We start from the raw sequence: 11299 nt of genomic DNA, 5'->3' as shown, positions 1-11299 counted from the left end.
ATGTTGATGTCCTCGAGACTGGTTCTCAGGAGCACGTGGACCCCTCATGTATCACGTTGTGTACTTGTGTTGCTTTGTTCCACACAGCATCTTTGTCAAGTTTACACGGTTGATGCTCCAAATAAAGAAACACACAAAGAGGGAATACATTTGAAAGTCTAAAATGGAACATTTTATTTGTTGAAATGGGACTAAAAGCTGTTAAAGTTTGGCCCAGTTGTTTTAAAAAATACAAACTGTATCATTCCAGTGACCTTCCTGGGAGCTGTGAGTGTTTTTAGGGCATCAGTGTTGATTAAATCAGACTGGATCATCCTGTGAAGTAACACAATCAGTAAAAACAAACATCACTAGAGAAGATGTGAATATCTTTTGTCTGGTTTATCATCCAGAGTTCACTTGTATAACCTGAGCTGTAGAACTCATTACAATGAAGAAGCTGTTTGATATGAGGGATGTTGTGTGTTTGCAGTGACCACCTGACCACAAGGATATAAATTGTTTTGGGATAGTTATCAATCCTTTTATGGGATGTATTTCCTAAGCAGAAACACTTTATAACATCGTATTAATATTTTGACTATATACTTTTCAGCTAACCCTAAATTCAGTAGTGGGCACGGTTCCGCTAATAGCGGAACTAACTTTCTGTTGAGCAGATTAGCATTTTTTGCTAACTTTGAATACATTTAGCTGAAATAGTTTCCACTAGGCTGATTGGTAACTAAATTGTCTCTAGGTGTGAGTGAGAGAGTGGATGGTTGTTGGTCTCGTTTGTCTCTATGTGTCCCTGTGATGGACTGATGGCTGGTCATGGGCAGCAGTGACCCTGCGACCCGAAAAGGAAGAAGCGGGTAAAGATAATGCATGGATGGATGAAAGGATAGTTCCCACTAAGTTTAAATCTGGTAAATTCAAGCCAGCTAATTATTTTTAAAGACAGTTCTCTGCACTAAAAGCATACAGGAGAATGGCGATGTACATGGAGTAACGCTATGCTGAGCTAAGCAAAGCTAAGCAAAGCTAGACACAGTGACCCCCCCCCCCCCCCCCCACCTAAGCAGTTTGTGACTCATGGTGTCAGTTTACAGCCAATAACAGAGAATTTAACATAAATGCCAAACTACAACAGGAAAATAACATGAAAAACCCATTTTCACACTCAGAAACATGGTAAACAGTCAGAAACATGGTAAACAGTCAGAAACATTGTAAACAGTCAGAAACATTGTAAACAGTCAGAAACATTGTAAACAGTCAGAAACATTGTAAACAGTCAGAAACATTGCATACATAATTCCTGCACAGCATGCTTTGCAAAGCTCACACTGTCTCTGGGATGTGACTCTCTCACACATTTCATACATCTTTACTTGAATACAAATAGATTTATTATTGAGAGAATATTTATGATGACACACTTTGTAGTTAGTTTATAAAAGTATTTACCACAAAGGGGATTGCTAAAGTGAGTACAGGAAATTCATTATAGTAAATGACATGAAGGAGATGTCTGACACACATTGAATGCATCACTCTGCTTCTGCACAGCAGTGTTCTGCTTCGCCTCTTTGGTTCAGATGGACCAGATTAATTTCTCAAAGCTCACCTCTGAATGGGACATGGATGTTTTAACCTGTGATTTATGAACCAATTTGAGTTGTGTTCACTTACATTGCCACTTTACAGACAGTCTTACAGTGTCAGTGACAGCAGCATATGATAAAAGTTAGCACTTTAGCGTTAGCTTATGCAATTAAAAAAAAAATCTGTTTAACATTAACAAAGCTAACTTTTTGATTAGCTGTGTCCACCACTGCCAAAAGTATTTTTTAGGCCTCAAAGATTGGCTTTCTGAAACTGTAAAACTGCTGACAATTTAATTTCTAAGTTTTCTCATAGAAATATAACAAGCAGCAGTTATTTGGCACCACTGGTTTCTTTTGAAAGAAAGCTGAAGATTTTCGTTAACTGATATTTTCTAGTAAAACTTAAACTTAGTTCACGCTGCTCAAACAACTCCGATATGACCAGAAAATGAATGCATTGATTATTGGCTCAAATACTAAATAATAAAGCAATATAACAATCATCAGAATGACTAATATATTCTTTGCTAACTTTCATAACTTAAATTCATTTTTTAACTACGCCTCGCCCATTTTGGTTGTTGAACCCACTGTATGTAGCGATATTTTAAACACAGTTTGTGCTGGAATTCAAGTTTATGGCCACTTTGTACATTCTCAACAGTCACAGCAAAAAACTATGAAAAGTATTCCCCCCTGGATGTCTTATCCTTTATTTCCTGTCATAACTCAGTCATAATAAAATTTTATTTTTGACAACAACAAAATAAAATGGCTTTCAATGTCAAAATGCAAGAAAATTTCAACAGAGCAATACAAAATAAATAAAAAGATGTAATATTTTAAGAGAGGACTGAAGACCTTTTTATTTAAAATATTTTATAGTGTTTAAAAGTATTTTAATCCTGCAGTTTTTTTAATTTTATTTAGTTTTTTAGCTTTTAACATTTTTTAGTCCACATTTTATTCTCTTTAGATATTTTATATTGTAGCATTTTGAGATTGTAAAATTTAAAGTGCATTACAAATTGAATACATTATTATTATTATATAACTGTGACTGCACCTCCTTCTTTGTGAGGTGGCTATCCTACTTCATCTCAGAGAAAAGATGATTAAAATGTACAAGTCAGAGGACAGATAAAATAGGATTTCCAAGGCTCTAAACATCCCCAGGAGTTCTGTTAAATCATTCATTAGGAAATGAAAGAAATATGGAACATGTGTAAATATACCAAGAGCAGGCCATCATCACAAACTAAGTGTCTGTGCAAGAATAAATAGGAAGAGAGACCACCAAGAGGGACTGCATACAGCTGTTGACCTGGTTCTTCACCAGTCTGACAAGCAAACAAAAGACTTATTTAGGAAGAAACTAAGGATTCACGATATTTGATTTTTGGCCGATATATTAAAACTTATTTATCCGATAACTGATATCAATACCGATTTTTTTTTCCTAGACCTAATTACAAAGACTACATAGCTTTCTCTGCTGTGGAATTAAAATACATTGTACTGCATGGTGTTTGTCAGTTTGGCCTGTTACCAAATGCAGATGCCAAAAAGGGGCTGAAAATGATGCAGCACTATATAAACATATAATAAATATAAAAAAAAACAACTTTTTATATTGGTGAGTTATTTTGATGGAATGGCCAATATTTAACTTTAACGCTAACATCGGCCAATACGATCCCGATAACATCGTGCATCCCTAGAAGAAACTTAAATTAAACCTGAAGCAGTGCTGGCTACCAAGAAGTACTTGACCAAGAAGTACTTGACCAAGAATACTTGACCAAGAATACTTGACCAAGAAGTACTTGACCAAGAAGTACTTGACCAAGAAGTACTTGCCCAAGAAGTACTTGACCAAGGAGTCATGACCAAGGAGTCTTGACCAAGGAGTCTTCCACAGACTGTTTCTAAACCCTAATCAATCCTGGGGATGTGTAGAGCCTTGGAAATCCTTTTGTAACCACTCCTTGACTTGCACTTTTAAATAGTATTTTCTCTGAGTTTAAATTGAGGCAGTCACTTTAAAAGGTGTGAACATTTACGCCATCACTTATTTTAACACGTTTTATTTTATTGGTATTACTCTGTAGAGATTTGAGTTCACTTTGACATGGAAATATTAACTTTTAATTATTTTTGTCAAAAAAATATATATATATATCGACCATGATTGATTTATGATGGTGATAAAGGCATTAAACATCCCAGGGGGTGAACACATTTCATAGGCACTAAAACTGCCAAACAAGAGGTGCCACATGGTGCATGTTTGACAGTCAAAGTGATAACATCGTGGTTTGCATGCTGCAAGGTTTTAACCTTTAGTTTGACACAATGTTCAGGTGAGGACTGAAATGCAACACGGACAACAACAACTAGACAAAACATGCAATTTTCTTGGCACACATGTATTAGACTAGGGTTACATCAGGTGTTTGAGTGGCTCATAGCACATGTGTGCACTTGTGTAATGGGGACATCATTTGTTGGGGATTGAAAGTTGCTGCTGTCACTCTCAACCTGTTGTCGTTCCACTACTTTTAAAGAGAAATTTGTGGCTACACCTGTCGGAGCAAATAATAATTTTCCCTCTCAGCATTACACAAACTGAGGTGATGGTGGTGTGTTGAAAGCCACAATAACAAACAGCCGTCTGCACCTCAAAGTTCAAGGCACGGCTGTCTTGTCAGGGACGACAACAGCAGGATGCTGGCTCACACAGCTGCACTGAACACACACTCCCTTCTGGTCAGCTTGACACGGGCACTCGACCTAAACAGCCACACTATCAGAAGATAAACAGCAGAGAGCTCACTGGATTTGCATTTGCATGTTAACACAGGCAGCGCTAGTTTGCATCTAGTTTGCCTGTTTATAAACCGTAGCCTTTAGCTGACAAGGAGCCTTGTGAACATCTGTAAAATATCTGGTGCTTTTCCACACACGCTTGGAAAAAGCAGCGGTGAGCTCACCTGCGCCTCTGGTTGTAAAAATAGACGGCCCAGTGGCATGGAGAAGTGTTTTTATTACCACTGCGGAAGTTCCTGCTGCTTCGCATCTCATCGTTTGTTAGAAAAACAGGCCGGCGGGAGCACCTAGATAAATGGCAACGTCACTAGTTTATTATTATCGGGGAAGCAGTGGCTGAGTGGTTAGAGCAGTTCTCCTCCAATGGGAGAGTTGGGGGTTCAATTCTACCAGCAGTCACATGCTGAAATGTCACTGGAAAAGACACTGAACCCCTCATAGACTCCGATGTGTGTCCCATCGGTGTATGAATGTGATAAAGCTCTGATTATTCTTTGTATAGATCTAGTAGAGCGCTGTATGAATGGGTAAATGAGGGCACAGGTTGTGTTGTAAAGAGTTTTCTAAAGGTGCTATATAAGTACAGTCCATTTAGGCCTGTCACGATAACAAATTTTGCTCTCAGAAATTATTGCGATAAACGATATTGTTTGAAATTTGACAATAATTAGTAATTATTGTCAAATTTAATTTAGTAATTTAATTTAATTAGTAATTGTCAAATTAAGAAATGTTTAATTTGTTTTTCACGTAGTACCTTTTTTGACCATCAGATGGCAGTACAAGAGTGTTTGAACTGAAGGATGGATAGCGAGGGAGTGAGCAGCGTGTCTCTTTAAGAAAAATGGGAGGGAGGCCTCTTGACGTGAGCTGTCTCTCTTCATTTCTCAAAATGGCGGACGCTTGGTGTGGTTTGAGCTCTTTAGCATAACATTTTTCACACAAAGCTTAAAAAAAAACAGTAAACAAGTTCTCAGCTTCTTTTTGCAGAGAAAAACAACTTTTTAGACGAAGGCACGGGTTTCAATCGTGAATTTTGGAGATTCGACAAGACGGAGGTTTTTTTCCCCGAGGTCGGCCTGTTAGCTTAGCTCGTAGCTTAGCTTCTCAGCTTAGCTGCTTTTAACGATCCAAAAACGCAATTTTGGACGGTTAAAACAGATTTTAAAGAGAAAGGGAGGTGTCAGTGAAGAACACCGGAGCTGAGTCTTTTGTCATCCAGTGTCTTCAGTAGAAAGAGAGACGAAGAAACGATAAAGCCGATAAATGAAAATGAGGTCGATAATTGTCATTTATCATGCGATTAATTGATTTACTGTTTACCGCGCCAGCCCTAAGTCCATTGACCATTTATTTTCTTTTTGTTTTGTTCAGGCATCATGAAAAAAGAGGTGAAAGCTGGAGTCAACTTTCTGAAGCGTCTCGCTGTAGCACGAGGCAAGCTGGACCAAGCCAAAGCAGAACTGTTTGCCGAGAAGTTACAGAAGCTTTTAATGGACAAATATGACGAGCACTGGTATCCTGGCTGTCCCAGCAAAGGCCAGGCATACAGGTAATCTTCAGCTATATGAAATCACAGATGTCCCTGAAAGCACTTTGTTTTTCACACAAATATCACTGAATTACATTGTCACTAATAGATTTGAACTTTACCAGATGCATTAGGATAAATAATGAAGCACCCTGTGATGAAGTGGTCCTTAAGGCCTGCGAGGAGAGTGAGCTAACGCCCAGCAGTCTGGGGCTTCCTCCTGAGATAACTCTGTGGATCGACCCAATGGAGGTGTGTGCAAGGTGAGTCACCTGTTGAAGCAAAAATGACAGAAACTTGTTACGACTGGAAGCCTGTCCAATGTTTACGAGCAAGCTGATACCATGACGTTTTCTGAAAAACGTGGGCCTTTTAAATTCATAACTCCCCTACATCTTACAGATCTGGGGAAAACGGCAGGCCCTTCACAATAGCCTGTTTTGAAGATGAGGAGGATGTAAAGGGGGACCGGGATGACTCCTCTGTTAGCTTGGACACGTCAGATTACCACTCTGCTACCTCTTCGGACTGCGGTTCCACGGCGTCGAGCGACACAGAGGAGGAGGCGAAAGATGGCGAGCTGGAAGAGCAAGAGAAACTGAAGGAGGACTCGAGCAAGGAAGCAGCAGAAGGCAACGCCTACACAGTAACGATGGTACCCAGGGTTCGGAGGTGGCAGACAGAAGCACTAAGTAAAGTCAAATACGTCAAAAAGAAGGTAACTTTTCCTGTTTGTGTTTAAGGTCTACTGTTATGTCTTTGACGTTTACTCCCTGTAGTTGTAGTTTTTCTGTGGCAAACCCAGATAGGGTCATTTGTCTGGGGAACAACTTTTCTGTGGCGTCTCAGAAAAAGTGATAAGCCACAGTGCTGCTGGAACGACATGTTCTTTCATTACCATGATTTGAATCGGAAGCTCACACACCTGCTATAAATACTTACTGCAGTATTTTACGACACAAATAAAACTATACTCGGTTACCAGAAAGTTGGAAACTATTCTAAAAGGTAGCAAAACCATACATTTAAAGTTGAACTTTCCCAGACCCTAGTGCAGGTAAATATTTAGATCTTCACTACTCCGTTTTATTGCATTCAGAAATTTTAAATTTATGATTTTATGCCACCAACAAATCTCTCTCAAGTTGTAAACATGTTGTCTCCTTCAGCTTCTACGTCATCAATACTATGAAAAGATTTAACAGGACTGAAAAGGTCGGAATGGCATGAGAACCCATCGTGTCGGCATGACCACGGTCACTGTTTGGGCTTTGTAATAACTTGGAAAAACATGCTGCCTTTGTCCATTGTTGACAAATGTAAACTGCATCTGTATCACACTTTGAGGACGCCACATATCAATTCTGCATAGAAACACTGCTGAGTTCTCGGAGTACGAGCTCATCTGAGATGATAAAGAAGAGAATCAGTTATTGATGAGCAGCTGATACCTTCTGCTGAGCAGAAATGGACATTGATTCTTCTTTCAAAACAACAGCAGTCTGTGTCCTTTGTCTCCAATGGATTACAAGAGCTGCATGTTGCTGGCGTTAATTGTTAAATTTCTTCATAATGCTTAAATGCAGTGATCGGAGAAGGATCTGAATATTTGATTTGGTCTTGCTGGTATTTATTCAAATAAATTATAAAGAGATTTTAGAAAATGTTCCCGCTTCTGTGGAACTAGGGTTTGTGCTTGGCTAAAGAAATGATTACGCAATATGAAAAGGGAGTACAAAGAAAAGTGAAGTTTGGGACTTAGAAGAAAACCAAATGTGCACCATATTGTTGTACTTTGCAAAGGTAGCTCATTAAAACACACGTTTTTATTGTTCTTTTATACTTCTCAGTTGGATTTAGTAAAAAGGAAACACTAAAGGTTAAAGCTCAACATCAGTTATCAGACTGAGAACGCAAATGTTACGACGTTGACGTCTTTGTTGAGTTTCATTTTTACATGTGGCATCTGGGATGAGATATGGACGCTCCAAATGATTCGTGTGCACTGTCTGTTGTTTGTCAGTTTCAATTCTACAAGGTTGTATAAGTTTACATCAAATTCAGTTTAAATTAGGAGAAATTCTATTTTTCTTATAAACGGGTCACTTTTTTTTACAAGAACTTTATTTGTATTTAAATTGATTTTCAAACCATGTTGATTTATTTCTGAATACAAGCTCTTCTATCCAGCTCAACTTTATTTTTTTTACCTTTTTATCTAAACCCTACAATAAACTATTGAAAACTGTTCAAAATGGTTAAAAACAACATCATGTCTCAAGATGATATGATTTGCACTTCATTAAAACAAATCTTTTAAGGACTTGTAGCTGTTGACGCATCAGTTAATTATTGTTTTGGTCATTCATAAGAAAATTATAGCATAAAGGTATCAATTTGTACCAAATAATAGTTTGTGGTAAGATGAGACGATGATTCCTTGAAAAGCTTTCAGACAAACGGATGAGGAGAAAATGTTTAAATAACTGAGTACACACAAATCTGTTTGTTCAGTCATCCTGAAATGTTTCATATGTTTGTCCTTGAATTAAAAGGAAAATCATGTCACCATCTTTGTTGTTTTTAGGTCCCTGCCAGTCTCCACTACTTCTACCATCCCACACCAGCATGGCCTCAGTACAACAAGGGGGCTCCAGTGTTCCTGGCCACAGTGTGCGCACCTCCAACACCACCCCCTCCGCCCCAGCAGGTTTTTGGTTACTACATCTTACCGCAGCCGCCTCCACAGTTCATCCTGCCTCAGGCCGCCCTGCAGCCGTGGGGAGCTGTGACAGCTTAAAGCTTCCAAAGAGCATTATAGCTGCTTCAACTGAGCCATGCTTCAACACATCTCAGAGTTTAGCTACAATCGGACCAAACGGATGCATATTAATATCGTATTTGTAAAGTTCAGATGCAATTCTTGCACAAGCTTTTAACTCGTTTTTTTTTTTTCTAGCTTGTCTTTTAATCAGCACAACAATGAAATAGAGCAACAACGGTTTAATTTGCTGCACTGCTAATTTTCTATGTACTGTATTTAACAAGAATAACTTTAATCGCAGGTGCAGATGAACTCAGGAACTCTTAGCAATTTGTGTGAGGCCAAAATATTGTCCTTGTCTGTCCTCGATTGTTGATCATTGTCAGTTATTTCACCAAATAGAGTTCACGGTGCACAAATTACATTTAATCTTTGTAAAATGTTATTCAGGGGGTTTATTTTGTAGACATTTATATCTGTATATTAAAGAGTTTAAGTCTAAATCTGTATCTAAAGTAACTTGTAAATATTAAACTTGGATCATCAGAGAATAATGCACACTTTTTCATCTTTTGTAATTTATTTGGCTACCAGTAGATGGTGGTCATGCTACACCTGAACATGTTTTTTTAAACAGCATCGCAATCCACTTCACAGATTCCAGACGTTTATTTTTTTTAATCTTCTTGCTTAAGACTGTTTTTTAAACTATTTATTGTAAATATTCTTTATAAAAATCTGCTACAGCTTAACTAAAATGTCACAAATGCATGCTTTATATGATGATTTTAATATTTATTTACTGTTCTGACACATTGAAGCTTACCTTTTTATGATCTTTGCAGAAGAGAGAAATCGTATTCCTGCAGATTAAACTAGTTTGTAACTGAAATGATAAACCGTGTCTATTTGTTTTTTGTGTGAGTTTAATTTGCCTGTGTTTTTTCCTTAATTAAACACTTGTCATGTTGAACTTTTATTAATGCTATGCTGTAGAAGTTGTCACCCAAAAGCAACAGAAGGGAAACAAACTTTATGTGTTGAGTGTTTCAGGCTAAGAGCAAGACATTGTTCTTTCTTGTTTGGCTTATAGGACTGCAGTTTGGTTTATTTATATAGCAACAATTCACATCAAAAGTCATCAGGGGTGCTATACAAGTTCAATACTAGTACAAATTCAAATTAGTCAATTCAACAAATTATAATACAGCACAATCACATATAGTGCATTATAAAATATCATTAAAAAAAAAAAGCCACCAAATTGTCTTTTCTTCATTCTGACCCCACAGCAGCATATTGGTGACAGTGGAAATAAATAATTCCCTTTAAACAGAAAGAAACCTCCAGCAGAACCAGGTTCAGGATGAAAGGACATCTGGAGTTTGAGAGGATGGTAAAGAGTCCCAAACAAACAGACACTTATTGGTCTGGGTGTAGTTTCTATGGAAAGAGAAGCAGAGAACACAAAGTCAATGGCAGCAATAATTGCAAATGCAAACATGGAGAGTAGAGAAAGTACAGTGAGGAAATTATCAAACTGTCATACAGCAGCATAACTAAATAAGTCAAGAATCCCAAACCAGCCATGACTAGGTTTAACAAAAATGACTTTCCAATGACAAAAATAAGTCATTAAAGCAGACAGGGTGTCAGCCTAAAAGGCAGAAACTGGAAGGTGGTTCCACTGAAGATGAGCTTGATAGCTGAACCCAGCCTCCCATACAGTTAGAGACTAGCACAAAAAAAACCTGTGGCAAAAGATTGGATTCATTTTTCATATAAGATGAAGCTCGGTTGTTTCACATTCAGTGTTAAAAGCAAGATTTTAAATTATATTTTGAATTTTACATGGGTGGTTGAGCTGCTGCCTCTCAGTGAGAAGTTGTCTGATTGAATCCCAGGGAGTGAAGGCGCCTTTCATGGGTGGAGTTTGCATGTTCTCTCCGTGCATGTGTGGGTTTTCTATGGGTACTCCAAAAACATGCATGTTAGGCTGATTGGTAACTCTAAGTTGTCCCTATAGGAGTGAGTGAGAGAGTGAATGGTTGTCACTATGTGTCCCTGTGATGGACTGGAGACCTGTCCAGGGTGTCCCCTGCCTCTTGCAGTGGCTGCTGGATATGGGCACCAGTGACCCCCGTGACCCAAAATGGAAGAAGTGGGTAAAAGATAATGGATGGATGAAATTTTAGACGGAACTACTGGAGATGAGCGAAAATGACTTTATACAGTATCTCACACAAAGCAATAAACATTAAAGGGGCTTCTTAACATCTCTACTCTCCATTGATACAAAATGTATTATGAGAAAAAGACAATGCTTCCAGTTAAAAACTGACAATATGTGTTTTAAACATGGGCCTACAAAACAATCAGCTTGAAGGCATGCACTGTTCATGTGAAGTTTATTCTATGGACAGGTCGTTTCATCCTCTGATAGTTGAAGCTCTTTTTTATTGCATCATGTTCATACCTTATTCCAACAAGCTGTCACATTTATCCAGCATTAACCAAAACAACTGAAGAAAACGTATAAAACACCTTTACTGATTGTCCTCCCGCACCTTAGAGGCATTTTTTTTT

At 38.1% G+C, this 11299-nt stretch overlaps 1 protein-coding gene across 1 annotated transcript in view; it reads left to right on the top strand.

Moving 5' to 3' along the window:
• The window catches only part of si:dkey-79d12.5 (maternal B9.15 protein), a 9635-nt gene extending 604 nt beyond the window's left edge, over positions 1 to 9031 (top strand). Inside the window, exons 2-5 of the mRNA XM_037676373.1 lie at positions 5793 to 5970; positions 6075 to 6212; positions 6352 to 6667; positions 8537 to 9031. Of these exons, the coding sequence (XP_037532301.1) occupies positions 5798 to 5970; positions 6075 to 6212; positions 6352 to 6667; positions 8537 to 8749 (840 nt within the window). The 5' untranslated portion in view covers positions 5793 to 5797 and the 3' untranslated portion in view covers positions 8750 to 9031. The remainder of the gene's footprint in view (positions 1 to 5792; positions 5971 to 6074; positions 6213 to 6351; positions 6668 to 8536) is intronic.
• Positions 9032 to 11299: the final 2268 nt, after the last annotated feature.

Source organism: Nematolebias whitei, chromosome 5 (genome assembly GCF_014905685.2).
Source record: "Nematolebias whitei isolate Nwh7 chromosome 5, NemWhi1, whole genome shotgun sequence".
NCBI classification, from domain to species: Eukaryota; Metazoa; Chordata; class Actinopteri; order Cyprinodontiformes; family Rivulidae; genus Nematolebias; species Nematolebias whitei.
This window is presented reverse-complemented; position numbering and strand designations above follow the sequence as displayed.